The sequence below is a fragment of the Sylvia atricapilla genome, chromosome 17 (assembly GCF_009819655.1).
Source record: "Sylvia atricapilla isolate bSylAtr1 chromosome 17, bSylAtr1.pri, whole genome shotgun sequence".
Taxonomy (NCBI): domain Eukaryota; kingdom Metazoa; phylum Chordata; class Aves; order Passeriformes; family Sylviidae; genus Sylvia; species Sylvia atricapilla.
The window spans coordinates 9,747,784-9,763,440 of NC_089156.1; the positions used below are offsets into that span (position 1 = coordinate 9,747,784).

The window sequence follows — 15,657 nt, forward strand, 5'->3', positions numbered from 1 at the left end:
AAACTAACAGAGTTAAAGATGCCTGAGAAGAGGGAGCACGGCGAGATGAGAAACGCCATCACCCTGCACTGGGCACACATTTTTGGGCAACCCCCTCCCTTTTCCTGGCCGGGGTCCCCAGCACCCGCTGCCCCCCGCCCTGCCAAGGAGCGCCGTGCCGCGGGAGGGCTCGTCCCATCCCCGCTCCCAAGGGAAGGATGCAGCAGCGGGAGTCGCCTTTTTTCCCTGCGGAAAAATCCCAAGTTGTGGCGTTCTCTGCCCCCGGCTAGAGGCGATTTCCCAAGGATGCGGGGCTCTGGGATGCGGGGCACTGACGCTGCAGGGATGCTCCTCAACCCCCCCGGGACCCGCAACCACTCCCGGGTGGGCTCTCGGCCGGGTGGGCTCTGGCCCTGGCTCCCGGCTGGTTTTTTGGGGGGCTCTCAAACCCGCGGTAGCAGCAGCCGGAGCCGGCGGATGCCGCGGGCGGGCACGGAGCTGCCCCCGGGCAGGAGCCGCCGCAGCCGCCGCTCCCCGCGGGCACCGGGCCGGGGCTGCTCCCGGGAGTCCCGCACCCACCTCCTTCTTGACGGTGCGCAGCAGCCGCTGCCGGGTCTCCGCCTCTGCGGGGAGAAATGAGGAGAAGACACCCATTAGTGCGGCCCTGCCCTGCCCTGCCCCGCCACCCCCGGTCCCGGTGCCGGTGCCCGGTGCGCGGTCCCCGCCCGCCGTACCCGCCGGGGCCGCCGCCATGGCCGCGCTCGCTCCGCAGCGCCCGCAGACTGCCGGGCACCGGGCCGGGCCCGCCGGGCCGCACCGCCCCCCGCCCCGCCGGGGAGGGGCCGCGGCCGCCGCCAATCCGCGACTGGCACCGGCACCCCGGTACCCCCGGCACCGGTACCCCCGGCACCGGCACCCCAGTACCCCCGGCACCGGCACCTCGGTACCCCCGGGCACCGGTATCCCGGTAGTCCCGGCACCCGCAGCCCCCCGGCACTCCCAGAACCCCCCGCACCCCCGGCACCCCCGGCAGCGGCAGCCCGAGGGGCGACCGGGTCCGGGCCGGTTCTGTCGCGGGTGTCTCAACCGGGAGCGGTCCCATGGTGCGATCACAGCCGTCCCCCGGCTCCCGGGGTCGCCACCAGCTGACCCCCGTCACCGCAGGCAGGTCCCCGCAGCCCCGAGGTGTCCGGGGATGGCGGAGCTGGGTGACACGGGACGGGGACAGCCCTGGGGGTGTCCCCACACATGGGGATTGCTGGGGCTGTGTCTGGGAACCTCGGGCAGTGGGGTTCGGGGCTCTGGGGGTCTCTGGCAGGGGCGAAACAACCACGTTCTTTTCAGTCATGAGCCATGCAGGTGAGCTCCAGCACAGAGGGAAGGTGACAATGACCAGAGACCTCCAATGCCTCCTCTCAAAATCACACCACCACAGCCCCTCGGAGAGTGTGCCCTGCCTGCAGCTCCATTAACATCTCTTCTTGTTTTCCACTTCCCTCGTTTACTGTTCCAGGACATTTCCATAGAAACGGCATCCTGGCTCCTCCGCAGTCCAGTTTCCAATAACTACAGACCGCGTTCGTGCGAGGGCAGCGGCGGCCGGCCCTGCTGCACGGCGGCCACCGGCACGGCCCGCTGCCACCGCCACTCAACCCCGGCACGGACGGCAGGGACACGGTGTCACCCCCGCCAGCCCCCCCAGAATGACCCCAGAGCTGCCTCGGAGCTTTTCCTCCCGTGTTCCTCCTGGTAATGACAGCAGGGACCACAATCCCGATGTTCCCTCCACTGCCCAGGCTGTCGGGAGAACAGGAGCGAGCTCTGACCTCGGGATTAATCCGAATTCGGTCCCTTCTGTACCTCCCAGGGGCCAGGAGGAAGCCCGCCCCGTATCCGTGTTTCCGTGAACTCTGTTTGCTTTTCGCTGTTTATTTGCTTGTTAAATACCCGTTAGCAGAGGTGGTGGCAGCACAAATGTTACCGAGCTGCAGCTCGAGGGAATGTGATCGCTGCACCAGACAGGTCCCAGAATCTTCGGGAGAAAATCGTTTGAAAAAAGGAAAGGGACAAACTCCCCCCAAACCTTGCTGGTTCCTTTTCCTTGAAAAATTCTTCTTTAATCCCCGTATTAAAGACAGGTGGGAGTCTATCGGCCCCTGTTTTCTGGAGCTTGGAGAGCTTAAATGTGAGCACGTTGATCTATACTTAATGTGATTAAGTTATATCTCTGAGTATCATGCTAATTAAATTAAACTTCCCACTGCTGCCTCTGAGGCTTAAGCAGGATAGTTGTTTTAAGATCACAATTCACTCCCCTGCATTTCCCTGCACGGATGAGCAGATGGGACAAAAGCATTCTGCTGATCAAGCCGTCGTGGTGTTTAGAAACAATTTCTAAAGCAATGGATAGTCATATTTAAATCTGATTGGAGTAGGATTTAAACTCTGCATTTTCAATCTGAAGCGATTTGTGCTCTGAATAAGGAAAATAACAGGGGAAAAGCAGAAAGTAAGCGGATGAGGCAGCGCACAGACTGCCTGACCGCGATGTCTCAGGTGTACAAACAGGGTATTGGGAAGGAATTCTTCCCTCTGAGGGTGCTGAGGCCTTGGCACAGGGTGCCCAGAGAAGCTGTGGCTGCCCCCGGATCCCTGGAAGAGTCCAAGGCCAGGCTGGACAGGGCTTGGAGCAGCCTGGGACAGTGGAAAATGTCCCTGCCCATGGCACGGGGTGGCCTTGGATGATCTTTAAAGTCCCTTCCAACCCAAACCATGACCTCCAAGGTTCCATGACCTCCCCAAGACACCTCTCCCCATGCCCTCCTCCCATCTCCAGCAGCTCTTTCCACCTTGCAGCTTCCAAAACCCCGCGGGGATTTCAAAGCTCTGCCCTGATCGATGTGACAGCGCGGCCCTGCCCCGCTGCCGGAGGAGCCGCAGCCGCATGAGCGGAGGGGCAGCGGCGAGAGGAGGCGGCGGGACCGGAGCACCGGCAGCGTTCACGGCTCATTCATTCTCCAGAGACCCCCCGGGGGGATCTGTCAGGGATGGAGGGACTGAACCGACGGCTCGGCTGGAGCAGTGCCCGGGAAACGGAGCCCCGTCCGTGCCGGAGCACAGGGAGCTCGCAGACAGCAACGTGAGCATCTCTGCGCCGCAAAAGCTGCACGGCTCCGGCTGGGAGCGGCTGTGGGGATTGCTCCGGCCATGGACGTTCCTGCAGACCCAGCTCTGCCCGCCCCGGCTGTGATTTCATCCCTCGGTGTGAGGGAAACGAGGGATTCTTCAGGAGAGAAAGGAGCTTAGGTTTAAACAGACGCCGGAGTTTGAACAGCCGCTACTTCACACTAGGAAAAGGGTCTCTGTCCAGTGCTCGAGGGATGCTGGGGGCTGTCCCTGCTTCCTGCAGACCCCTGAGACCCCTGGCAGTGCCTGGGCCCATCTGCTGAGCCCTCCATGGGTACAGGGGGGTCTCCCGATTGTCACACCGAGCCATTCCATGAAAACTACCCGGAGAAAAGCACTGTCAGCAGCAGAGAAAGAACCATTACTTATTATCTATTATTATCTATTCTTTTTCAAAGTTGCTACGGCACCAGCCGCCTCAGTTCTGTTATTTATGCCTCGCGATGGTCTTTGGTCGGGGGTTAAGGCACGCTCTGCAGGCAGGGGACATTTCTCCCCTTCACCCCAAAGCCCGGGACAAGGACGGCCCCTCTGGCAGCCCCCACAGCCTCGGCTTTCATCTCCACTCCCGCGGTGAAGGATTGGGACCCACGGCTCTGGAAAGTCCCAGGAGGGACACAAATCCCACATAAGCCGCAGCAGATGAGCTGTCCCTAACCTGTGTGCTGGCGCTGGGCTCGGGGGGAGCCACACCAGGCTCAGGAGCTGATGGAAGGGTTGTGCCGAGACCCCCCCAATCTCTGCTCCCTCTCCTCCAGCCCAGGGATCACCCTGAGCCCCCCAACCCAACCCCTTCACTCGGGGAAAATCCTCATTGCTCCACGTAACCCCACCAGTGGAAAACTGCTGCATTTCACAGGAGAGGTGTTCAAAGAACAATGACTTCGTCTTTAAACAACACTAATCTCAGGTTCCACAGTGGAGAGGGAGAAGCCCGTGGAGTGCAGCCCACCCTGTGTAGGGAATGACAGGACTGGACCCACTTTTAGGCTTTTCCAACCTACACAATTCCACGATTCTGTGATTCCGTCCTATGACAGCCCGAGCAGCCAGGGCCAGACACACACACACACATACACAAAAAAAAAATTATAAATGTGCTTTTAACTGGAGGTTTCTAACGGGTCTCCGTGCATGTGCCTGAGGGATTAACAGTGTCCAGAGGCTTCCCGTGCCGGGCAGCTGCGTCACGTCGTCACAGCAACCCACTCACCATGGCCCTGGAGCCGCAGCTCCCACTCCATCTCTCCTGTAGTTTCTTTTCATTACAGACGGGAAAGGCTGTGAAAGCCGGGGCTGGAGGCCCCCAGAGCCCCGGGAGAACCCAGTGACCCCGGGTCTGTGGAAGCCCTGCACAGACATGTTTCATTGCAATGAATGTTGCTGTGAAACTGTCACGGGGCAGAGCGGTGGCTTTGAGGACGCTGCCATGCCCTCCTGGTCACAGCTCAGCTGCCAAAGTTATCTGGCTTTTGTGTGGCTTTTTCCCAGCAACTCACACCCCAGAGAGGCCCGTCGAGCCCAGATGAATGACATGACCTTTAAAGGTCCCTTCCAACCCAAACCGCTCCACGATTCCCGAATTTCCCCTGCAAGAATCAGTGTCACCTCCTTAGCAAAACACACCACGGAGAGAGAAATGGGGATTTCTCAGGAGGGAGGAGGAAACACTGTCCCATTTTACCACCTCAGCCCCAAAACTGAGCTGGAATCCCCTCCCCTGGGTGGGACCCACGGGGTGATGTTTATTCACACAAAGTGAGGCTGGTCCCTGTGGGATGATGCCGGTCCCTGCAGGGTCAGGCTGGTCCCTGTGGGATGATGCTGGTCCCTGCAGGGTCAGGCTTGTCCCTGTGGGATGATGCTGGTCCCTGCAGGGTCAGGCTGCTCTCTCCGGGATAATGCCGGTCCCTGTAGGATCAGGCTGGTCCCTGTGGGATGATACCGGTCCCTGTAGGATCAGGCTGGTCCCTGTGGGATGATGCTGGTCCCTGTAGGATCAGGCTGGTCCCTGTGGGATGATGCCGGTCCCTGCAGGATCAGGCTGCTCTCTCCGGGATAATGCCGGTCCCTGCAGGGTCAGGCTGGTCCCTGTGGGATAATGCCGGTCCCTGCAGGGTCAGGCTGCTCTCTCCGGGATAATGCCGGTCCCTGCAGGGTCAGGCTGGTCCCTGCGGGATAATGCCGGTCCCTGTAGGATCAGGCTGGTCCCTGTGGGATGATGCCGGTCCCTGCAGGATCAGGCTGGTCCCTGTGGGATGATACCGGTCCCTGTAGGATCAGGCTGGTCCCTGCGGGATAATGCCGGTCCCTGTAGGATCAGGCTGGTCCCCACGCTCCGGGGCTGCTCTCCCCTGCTGCCTTTGATCAGAGCGTGGCTCTGGTTTCCCTGCCGGCTGCTCTCCGTGCCGTGGGTTTCCAGCGGGAGGTGGGGAAGCGCAGTCAGCCTGACCCTCCCCTCCTCGGATCTGTCATCAGCAACACAGAAATCCTTCCCGGCCCCAAGTTACTCAGCCTGAATCCTGCAGGATTTGCCGGGCTGGCAGGATGGCAGAGCAGCCCTGCCTGGGTCCCCCTGCCAGTCCCACACCCCCAAACCCCCACAGCCACCCCAGGGACAAGTGGAGCAAAAAGATGGATTTCCTCCTCTCCGTCGTCGGATTCGCCGTCGATCTGGGCAACGTCTGGAGGTTCCCTTACATCTGCTACCAGAACGGAGGGGGTAAGGACACCACCGGCTAATTTAAGTCTTCTTTTGGAGAAAAGGTGCCTTTTCCCTCATTTTACATCTTTCCCACCCTGAAAAATCCACTCTTTCCTTTCCTTCTTTGTTTCCAGCTGCTCCACTTCAGACAGGGTGGTTTAGAGACCGACCCAACTTCTCCTGACATCTGTCTCTTTTCTGTTTGTGTCTTTCTTCATTCAGAATCCTCCTCCACTCCCTCCATCCTCCTTCCCTGGGGTCCTTTCCTCCTTTCCTGGTCTTTCCCTCCTTTCCCAGTGGGATTAGAGGTGCGTTAGCAGCTCTAGGATCACAAAAGGGAAAATTAGCACGGTCCAAACGGCAAAAAAGGATTAAGATCCGTAAATTTGGGCTGGGAGGTTCACACACTTCGTGATCTCGGGACTCTGGGAAGCTGCCCTTTGGGATGGCTCCTGGTTTGAAATCATCCTCCTGAGCATCCCACCCTCCTGCTGTGGACCTCACGAGCAGCCCCAGCTTTGAGGGATCAACGGGAAGCGAAGACACAGAAACACCACAAAGGGGAAAACCTTCAGTAAATGACGACAAAATAAATTGCTTGGAATGGAGCAGGGTAGAAACCCCCCTCACATGGAAATGCAAAAAGAGGGATAAGAATTTCTGTGCTGTTTGGGAAAGCGCAGTGAATTTAATTGCCAAAGTCGGCTTTCGGGGAACATCCTCTACTGCTTGGGAAAATTAGAAAGAGGTAATTAGTTCCATACTCAAGGCAAAACTGTGGATCCCAGGTGCCCACGTTGAAACAGAGTTATTTGCAAGCTGCTCCTGCGGGATTGGGAGCAGAGCTGAGCCCCTCTGCGTGCCTGTGGTTCAGGTGGGTGGTTTCCACCTGCCCCACACACGGGAGGGTGAGGAGTTCAGGGAGCAGCTCTGGGGGAGCACAGCCCCATGGAGGGGGGACAATGGGATGGGCAGCACTGGACTCACCCAAAACCCGGGCTCTGCCTGGAAGGAAAACACTGAAAACACTTGGTCCTGCCCAGGCAGACAGCAAGGCTGCAGGAGGGTGCTGGGGATTTTTGGGATATTGGAGGTGATAGGGATATTTGGGATACTGGGACTGCTGGGCAGGATACCCCCTTGCTGGGATTTTTGGGGATACTGGGAATGTTGGGGTGATGGGGATGCCTCACCACACACACATCTGTCAGAGGGAGGAGCCGTGGGGGTTAAATTAACTAATCCCAGCAGAACTCAGAGAGCAGTTCCACTTCCAAAAGCTCCATGGGGTACAAGTGTAGCCCCAGTAAAAACGAGGATGTTATGAATAATGCAGATTACAGCGTTAATTATGTGTCTTGGGGTGGCTGTGCATATTCAAGTCAGATTTTCCTCCGAAACTTTTCCAGACCTGAGGGGTGCTGGGTGTCCCCTCCCCTGCACCTCCAGTGGTTTGTGTGGTTCTTTGTTCCATCCTGGCCAAATGGTTCCTCCTCAACAAAGGCTGGGACTCCAGCAGCGCTGTCCTGGGAGCCCAGGAAGCTGGAACACAAAGCAGGCTCTCACATCTCTGAGCTCCTCAGACCAGATCACTTCCAAATCTTCTCACAACACATCCAAACCTGCTGGGGCAGCGCTGGGAGGGAGGGAGGTGACAATGCTGTGGTCCCCCAGCAGCCTGGTGGTCATCCTACTGTGCTCCCCACCCTGCAGGAGCTTTCCTCATCCCCTACACGCTGATGGCTGTTTTCGGGGGGGTGCCCCTCTTCTACATGGAGCTGGCCCTGGGGCAGTTCCACAGGACAGGTGCCATCCCCATCTGGAAGCGCATCTGCCCCATCTTTAAAGGTGAGAGACGCCCAGGTGACTCTGTGACCCCCAGCTGGTCCCCAAAGCCGTGTCCCAGGGCTGAGCCCCATCCTGCTTTTCCCAGGCATCGGCTTTGCCATCTGCATCATCGGCCTCTACGTCTCCTTCTACTACAACACCATCATTGCCTGGACTCTCTACTACTTCTACTCGTCCTTCTCGGGCACCCTGCCCTGGGCCAGCTGTGACAACCCCTGGAACACCCCTGACTGCACCAACTACTTTGGGAAGAGCAACGTGACCTGGACCAACTTCTCCAGGTCCCCCGCCGAGGAGTTTTACACGTAAGGGCACAGGATGTGGATGCTGTGATCTGGGCACGCCCCTGAGAGGGCTCGGGGAGCAGGCTCTGAGGTGGGAATGCTCCTGAGGAGCTCACAGACTGCGTGCCTCGGGCTGAGCCTGCTCCCAGCCCTGGGGATGCCTGCCTGCAGGAGGAAGGTCCTGGAGATTCAGGAATCCGGGGGTCTGCATGACATCGGGGGGATCCGCTGGCAGCTGCTCCTCTGCCTCTTCCTCATCTTCACCATCGTCTACTTCAGCCTGTGGAAAGGGGTGAAAACCTCTGGGAAGGTGAGCAGAGCTCCAGCACTGCCCTGCCAGGGCAGGAGGGACCCATCATGGGTCTTGCCACCCACCTGACTGTGGAAGAGGGAATGTCACCTCCTCCTCAGCCCCCTGCCCCTAAAGCCACCTGGAGTGAGCCCAGCACAGGGGTTTGGGTGCTCTGTGGTGCCATGGGGTGACAGCTGCCTCCCCCCAGGTGGTGTGGGTGACAGCCACGCTGCCCTACGTTGTCCTGTTCATCCTGCTCATCCGAGGGGCCACCCTGCCTGGAGCCTGGAGAGGGGTTGTCTTCTACCTGCGCCCAGACTGGGGCAAGCTCCTGAGCACCGCGGTGAGTGCATGGTGGGACACCCTGCCCGGGGTATGGCAGCATCCAGAGCCCCCCAGAGAACATCCACCCACCCACCTGGACATGGCAGCACCCAGAACCCCTCCCCAGGACACCCACCCAGGGGTCTGGCCCCACCACAGGGCAATGGGGCCCTTGTTCCCACAGAAACGAGGTGCCCTGGACAGGCTCTTGGAAATGTAAATCCATAATTGAATCACCCATCTCATTCTGGCTGGTTTTGTTTGTGCTGTGCTCCCCCTTGGGCTGACAATGGGCTTCCTGTGGGTAATTACCAGGCAGCACTTGAGAATTCTCATTAAAGGTAATGAGGGCCGTGCTGCCAGCACTGAACGTGCCGGGCAGGAGTGGGCACGGCCGGCTCGGGGCTCCCCTGCATCCATCCCTGCTCCGAGCATGGCTGGGCACAGGTGACACTGCTGAGCTCTGCTGCTGCATGACCCCGGGGTGGAAACGAGCTCACTCCATGCCACAGCAGCTCCTCAGCTCCCAGCACATCTCCTGGGGGCACAGGGCAGGCAGGAGAGGAGCTCTGGGCACACATGCCAGCACAGCCCCACCCCTGTGCCATGGGGTGTCCATGCCATCGGTACTGTGGGGCACCTCCCAGCCCCAAGGAACCCCTGCCCTGCCCATCCTCCTGTTGTTTCTCCCTCCAGGTTTGGGTGGATGCTGCTGCACAGATCTTCTTCTCCTTGGGCCCTGGATTTGGAGTCCTCCTTGCTCTGGCCAGTTACAACCATTTCCACAACAACTGCTACCGGTGAGGGTCCATCCCAGTGGGCACAGCTGCAGTGGAGGCACGTTCTGGCAGCTCCAGGTCCCCACTGTCACATCCCAACAGCTCCTGGTCCCCGTGGCTGCAGGCTGGGCATCTTTCCCCATTTCACTGATGGTTTTGGTGTGAGGGGTCAGGAGAGGGAACTGCAGTGGGTGAGGGCCAGGGCAGCTGGAGCGAGCTGAGGGCTGACCTGGAGTGGGGTCTCTCCCTCTTTTCTGCCTTCCAGGGATGCACTTGTCACCAGTGCTGTGAACTGCCTCACCAGCTTCCTCTCAGGCTTTGTCATCTTCACCGTGCTGGGCTACATGGCTGAAATGAGGGACGTGGAGGTGGAGGACGTCGCCAGAGATAAAGGTTCTCTGCCCTCCAGCAGCCTCTTCCCCAAGAGAATCCCCACCTCCAAGGCTGTGCCAAGGAACAGCCAACCAAGCCAGTGTCCCCTCCTAGGGCCCAGCCTCCTCTTCATCACCTACCCTGAAGCAATTGCCAACATGGTGGGATCCACCTTCTTCGCCATCATTTTCTTCCTGATGATGATCACCCTGGGGCTGGACAGCACGGTAGGAGTGGGACAGCCCAGTGTCCCACGGCTGGGAGTGGGGTGGCAAGGGGAGTTATGGCCTTAGGAAGGGATGGGATGGGACATCCACGCTCTGCCATGCAGATTTTCTTGGAGAACAGGACCGTTCTGTCCCCACATCCCATCTCCCCACCCCATGCCAGCCTTTCCTTTGCAGTTTGGAGGCTTGGAGGCCGTGATCACGGCCGTGCTGGATGAGTACCCCCAGGTCCTGGCAGGGCGACGGGAGCTCTTCGTCCTCGGCCTCATCACAGTCTGTTTCCTGGGCTCCCTCAGCACCCTCACCTACGTGAGTTCCATTGGCACCACCCTGCCCTGGCCCCCCACATCCCCTCCTTCACCCCTGTGGGGTCTGCAGCCTCCCCCTCCTGATGCTGCTCCAGGGGGGTGCCTACGTGGTGAAGCTGCTGGAGGAGTTTGGTGCTGGCTGCTCCATCCTGGCAGTGGTGCTCCTGGAAACCATTGCTGTCTCCTGGTTTTACGGTAAGAAACTGCCTCTGTCATGGAAAACACCCCGTGGGCACCTACACGGGTGTGTGACCCCGCACAGGTGAGTAAATCCCAGGCACTGGATCCCGTGTGTGGCTCCTGGTGTTATGTCCACGTGGATATCCCTGACCCCACGTCCCCAGCAGGATCCTGGGGCTGTGAGGGCTCTTTCCTCTGGCAGGGATCCAGAGGTTCTCCCACGATGTCAAAGCCATGCTGGGCTTCACCCCGGGGCTTTTCTGGAAGCTGTGCTGGGTCGCCATCAGCCCGGCCTTGCTGGCAGTGAGTATCCATGGACAAGGAATTATGGACAAGGTCATTGCTGTCCCTCTGGACACCCTGCAAGACAGCCACTCCCCTCTGCTGCCCAGCTCCCCATGCCATGGATAACTCCCCTCTCACTCACACGAGGTGACCAAGCTGCCAGGAGAGTGGAGAGGGCTTTGGTTCATCATCTCACCCCTCCCTGTGCTGCTGCCACAGTGCCCACAGCCCCAGGACCTCACCGAGAAAGGGAGCTGAAAGTTCATTTTCCAGCCTTTTCCACAGCTCCAGGGCAAAGCTGGGTGCCCACATGGGTGCAAGCTCAGCTTTGTCTCATCCTCCCAGCACGCAGCATCCCTGGCAGGGCTGGCCACAGGTCCATCTCCCACGTGCTGGGCTGGATCCATCCCTTTGAAATGCCAGCTCCCACGGCACTTCAAAGGCTGCTGTCGGCAGAGGGGTCTAATCTCGCCGGATCTGCAGGAGAAGAGGCCTTGTGAGGATTAATTACGCCTCTAAGCGCTTTGCCCTGGTTATTAAGAGAGGAGTGTTACCATCAAAGCACACAGCAAAATGGTTTTGTTTCAGCACGGGGCTGAGCAGCCCTTGCAGGGCACTGCCTCACGGGGCTTGTTAGACAGAGGCACCAGCCCTCACCCAGCCAGGGGTGGCAGCCTGGGACATGTCCCTGTGGCACCCATGCTGGATTTGGGAACCACAGGGGGAGCAGCAGGATGTGGATGGTGTTCACAGAATCGTGGAATCACACAATGGTTTGGGTTGGAAGGGACCTTAAGGGTCATCTTGTTCCATGTACCCTGATAACCTATGGGGTGAGCTGGCACCAGTGCCAGGGCTGGGGAGATCAGGGGATTATTTAGTTTGGAAAAGTCCTCTAAGATCAAAGAGTTCAAGCATTACCCAGCACTGCCAAGGCCACCACCCATGTCCCAAGGCTCACATCTACACATCTGTTAAATCCCTCCAGGGATGGGGACTCCTCCACTGCCCTGGGCAGCTATGCCAGGGCCAGACAGCCTTTTTGGTGAGGAAATTTTCTCTGATGTCTAACGTAATCTGGCACAACTTGAGGCCATTTCCTCTGGTTCTGTCTCTTGTTCCCTGGGAGCAGAGTCCAACCCCGACCTGGCTGCACCCTCCTGTCAGGGAATTGTGGGGGGATAGAAGATCCCCCCTGAGCCTCCTCTGCTCCAGGCTGAGCCCCTCCAGCTCCCTCAGCTGCTCCTGGTGCTCCAGCCCCTTCCCCAGCTCTGTTCCCTTCCCGGGACACGCTCCAACCCCTCAATGCCTGATGTGAAGTGCCCAAACTGCTCACAGGCCCCTGTGGCTCTACTCATTACAGTTCATAGTCATCAGCTCCCTCCTGGACCAGCCACCCCTGACCCTCTTTGACTACCAGTACCCCGAGTGGAGCATCTCAGTGGGATTCCTCATCGGAGCATCCTCCTTCATCTGCATCCCCCTCTACATGGTGTACAAGCTGGTCTGGACACCGGGGTCCCTCAAGCAGGTCAGGAGCAGCTCGGACAATCTCACGGCTCCTGGGTGGGCTGGGGTGGGCAAGTGGGCAACCCACTCGGGGTTATCAACCAGGCGGGTGGTTGATGCCGTCCTCAACATCTCTGTAAATTAAATCCCACCGGGAGAGCTGCCTGGGAAGGGCCGGGAGGAGCGTGGCTCCAAGGCAGGGAGGAAACTCTCTCCCTGTGTTTTGGTGTCTCGTTCAGCGCCTCGCCGTCTGCGTTCGGCCCGAGAAGATCACGAGAGCCCCCCAGGCAGAGGGGGTGGGCATGGCCCCCATCCTGTAGCCGGGGGACACGGGGACTGCTCTGGCTCCTTCCTTGGCACAGCCACGGATGGGGCAGCTGCCATCGCCTTCCTCATCCTCACCACGGACCGGATCCGGCATCTCCGCGAGGTGGAAGCGGCACCGGCGGCACGTCCTGGCGGAGCAGAGCCCGTTCTCGCTGCTGGCAGGAAAACCTGCGATCCAGAGCAGGGAGAACGGGACCCATCGCTGCGGCCCGTGCGGCCGAACACCCCGGGGGAGGTGGAGAAGCCCAACTCCCGGCTCAGAGGGAGGAATCACCTCGCTCGGAGGTGCCCCTGTGCATGTCTGTAGTGTTTGGAAAATAAAGTCGATGCCGATGCTCGGAGATGAGGGAAAGGAGCTGGAGCTGGCCGTGCTGTGTTCCTGGAGCGCCGTGCGTGGCTCAGAGCTCGGGTCGGGCTGCGGGACACGGCGGGGCTGTCGCTGGCCAGACACGCCTTGTCCTGCTCCAAAGATCCAAAGTCCGGCGGAGGAACCCCGAGCCCGAGGCTGGGTCCCAGGTGCTGCTGAAGCCGGGCAGGTCTGTGCCTCCTGCCGCCCCATCCCGGGGGATCAAGGGAATACGCATTTGAAGAGGGAAAGACCGTAACAGATCTCATTTTAAACCCAAATCCTGGCTCGGGGTGATGCATCCCTGGCCCGGTGTGAATCTGCCGTGGCTTCCCAGTCCAGTGCAGCATCACCACTGAAAGTTCCTCGGTGATAAAACACCTGAAAGAACCCACGTTGATGACAGCCTGGGGGAACACACAGGGCTTGAGGGGACACCCCGGGGCTGGGGAGGGGAGGAGATGCCCACGGGGGCGCAGGGACGCGCGGGGTGGACGCGGGGCTGTCCCCGGCCGGGCTCGGGCTGGGGCCGCTCCCGGTGCCGCTCCGTGGCCCCGCTCCCGATGCCGCTCCCGGGGCCGCTCCCGGTGCCGCTCCCGGGGCCGCTCCCGGTGCCGCTCCGTGGCCCCGCTCCCCCGGAAGGCCGCTCCCGGGGCGGGGCGGAGGCAGGAAGGGGCAGGCCCGGGCCCGGCGCACAAAGCCCGGAGGCCGGCGGCGTTTGTGCCGTGTCGCCATGGGGCTGGCGGCGGCGCGGGGCTGGGCGCTGTCCCCGCTGTCCCCGGGCCCGGCGGAGCGCAGCCGGCCCTACGCTGTGCTGCAGCACCAGAATCTGGGTGAGGAGCTTGGGACGACCCCGCCACAAGCCGGCTGGGAGCTCGGGAGTTAAGTCAGGGAGTGTTTAATGAATGTTCTTTCTCTTCCCGCCGCAGTGCTGCTGGGCAGCATCCTCAGCGCTCTGCTGCTCACCATCATCCTCATGGCCATCTGTGTCTACCGGCCCGTCCGCCGGCGGTAGCGGAGCGGGACCCGCCGGGGCACCGAGAGAATGCTGCGTTCCGCCTGGTTCTTCCACCTGCAGTCCACCATCCCAGCACCGCTTCAGTGCTGCCGGTTCTCCCGTCCGGCACACGGCATCCCGGCACTGCTCCGGACCCGCCAGGTTCTCCCTCCGCTCCCTGCTGGTTGTCCCCTCCTGTCCCCGCCGTCCCGTCAGCTGCTGGGGATGCCCTGAGGATGCGAGTGTGGCTTTTCACCCCTCTCTGCCCGTGCTGTATCACATGGCTCCATCGTGATGTGGCTTCCAACAGCGGTGCTGGAAATCATCTCCTCCCTCAGCAAACAGACTGTGTGCAGCAGCAAACCCGTCTGCCTCGGAGCAGGGGCTGGAGCAACGTGCCTGCCTCCCAAATCCCAGCGTTTTGGCGAGGCTGATCCGACACCGAGTGCTCGGGAGCATCCCCGAGGCGTGCAGGTTGTCACAAGAACAGGGCGAGACTGGGGACATTGTCCGAGGAGCAGCCCCACGTGCTCAGTCACACCACGTCTACTTTTTGCCGTCTGATTAATTCAGGTCCTTGTTTGAACGCTGAGTGCTGGTGGTTGGACCGGGCTTGGAGCAACCTGGGGCAGTGGGAGGTGTCCCTGTCAGGGCAGGATGAGCTTTAAGGTCCTATTCGAAAATATTCCAAAGGCAAAAGCTCAGTGACCCACCCAGCAGTGGGTGAGGGGGGGGTCTGGTCCGTTCTGGTCCGTTCTTGCCTCTGAGCAGAAACACTGATGCATGACCCGATCCTGGTGTAGTTTTCCCGAGCCAGGCTTCTCATTCCCAATGTTATTTGCTTTAACTCCTGGCTAAAAAGCCCCTAATAGCCTCCCATCAAACCAGCCCTGCTGAACCTATTGGGAACTGGGGTGCAAGTGGGGGTTTCCAGCATGTGCTGGTCACTGTTCTCCTGGAAAAAGGAGCAGCCAAAGGTCTGCAAGCCAGGCAGATGCTCTGGGAGTGTTTGAGCTCCAGCCAGATCCATTTTATGCAGTTTCAGTAACAAGTGTTTACACTGAATCCCACTTCCATACGAATGCTGCTATTTTGTTTTGCACTGCTACAAGTAGTAACTGGATTTTACTAATTATTACTTTGATATTTAACATAGGGATGTTTTGCTTAGTAATTTATTTAGAGTTTTAAAATGTAACTCCCAGAACAATTGTTGTTGGCCTGTTCTTGAGCCCTTGTGCTGCGTCTGAGGTGTTTTCCTTTCTGTTTGAAGGACACCAAGTGCTGGCATTGAACAGAGATTTTCTTCCTGTTTTGTGAAATGACAGTGAGCCTGGCCTCGAACAGATGGAGCTGTTAATCCAAGAGTGAGGCAGCAAGGCAGCACTGTTCCATTGCTTTCTGCTCTTCCTTTTGCTTGCTGATTCTCCCGTGTTGCTGATTTTTCTCGGTCTTTCATCGCTGTGAAGCCTGGCCTGAAGCCTGTGCTGCTCGTGGGGGTGGATGGTGAAGCTCCCAGCCTCAGCTCTGCATTCCCAGGAGCAGAATTCCTGTTTGCTCTCATTCCTCACTCCCTGCTATGCCTCTTTGTACAAATAAAATGCTCAGTAAACAATCCAGGCTCTTATTTATTCACGGCTGTGCTGTTTGTAATGAACTGGGCTGGAGCTCCACAAAGGGGTGAGGCTGTCCTGATTCCCACCTCTGGTC

General features: G+C 59.4%; 3 protein-coding genes across 3 annotated transcripts in view; 2 read left to right on the forward strand and 1 right to left on the reverse strand.

Annotated features, from left to right (window-relative positions):
- The window catches only part of SGSM1 (small G protein signaling modulator 1), a 32,193-nt gene extending 31,461 nt beyond the window's left edge, over positions 1–732 (reverse strand). Inside the window, exons 1-2 of the mRNA XM_066331790.1 lie at positions 714–732; positions 559–602 (exon numbers count right to left, since the gene is read on the reverse strand). Coding sequence (XP_066187887.1) covers positions 559–602; positions 714–732 — 63 coding nt within the window. The remainder of the gene's footprint in view (positions 1–558; positions 603–713) is intronic.
- A 4,980-nt stretch (positions 733–5,712) lies between these two features.
- LOC136368730 (sodium-dependent serotonin transporter-like) lies at positions 5,713–12,597 on the forward strand. Its single transcript, XM_066331089.1, has 13 exons — positions 5,713–5,887; positions 7,583–7,717; positions 7,803–8,022; positions 8,173–8,311; positions 8,502–8,636; positions 9,314–9,417; positions 9,662–9,789; positions 9,883–9,995; positions 10,173–10,304; positions 10,399–10,498; positions 10,686–10,786; positions 12,132–12,299; positions 12,517–12,597. The coding sequence occupies exons 1-13, from the start codon at positions 5,713–5,715 to the stop codon at positions 12,595–12,597; spliced, it is 1,731 nt and encodes a 576-aa protein (XP_066187186.1).
- Positions 12,598–13,665: 1,068 nt separating this feature from the next.
- C17H12orf76 (chromosome 17 C12orf76 homolog) lies at positions 13,666–15,574 on the forward strand. The gene is made up of 2 exons (XM_066331534.1): positions 13,666–13,783; positions 13,880–15,574. Exons 1-2 carry the CDS (start codon positions 13,684–13,686, stop codon positions 13,963–13,965), a joined length of 186 nt encoding a protein of 61 aa, XP_066187631.1. The 5' UTR covers positions 13,666–13,683; the 3' UTR covers positions 13,966–15,574.
- The last annotated feature ends 83 nt before the right edge of the window (positions 15,575–15,657 follow it).

What these genes read in the sequence shown, in the direction of transcription:
- LOC136368730 (XM_066331089.1), top strand. Translation starts at nt 5,713, where the DNA reads ATGGCAGAGCAGCCCTGCCTGGGTCCCCCTGCCAGTCCCACACCCCCA. An exon ending in CCCGCCGAGGAGTTTTACAC is followed by an intron (nt 8,023 to 8,172) that starts GTAAGGGCACAG and finishes GCCTGCCTGCAG; the next exon opens with GAGGAAGGTCCTGGAGATTC. An exon ending in TCAGCCCGGCCTTGCTGGCA is followed by an intron (nt 10,787 to 12,131) that starts GTGAGTATCCAT and finishes TACTCATTACAG; the next exon opens with TTCATAGTCATCAGCTCCCT.
- C17H12orf76 (XM_066331534.1), top strand. Translation starts at nt 13,684, where the DNA reads ATGGGGCTGGCGGCGGCGCGGGGCTGGGCGCTGTCCCCGCTGTCCCCG. An exon ending in GCTGCAGCACCAGAATCTGG is followed by an intron (nt 13,784 to 13,879) that starts GTGAGGAGCTTG and finishes TTCCCGCCGCAG; the next exon opens with TGCTGCTGGGCAGCATCCTC.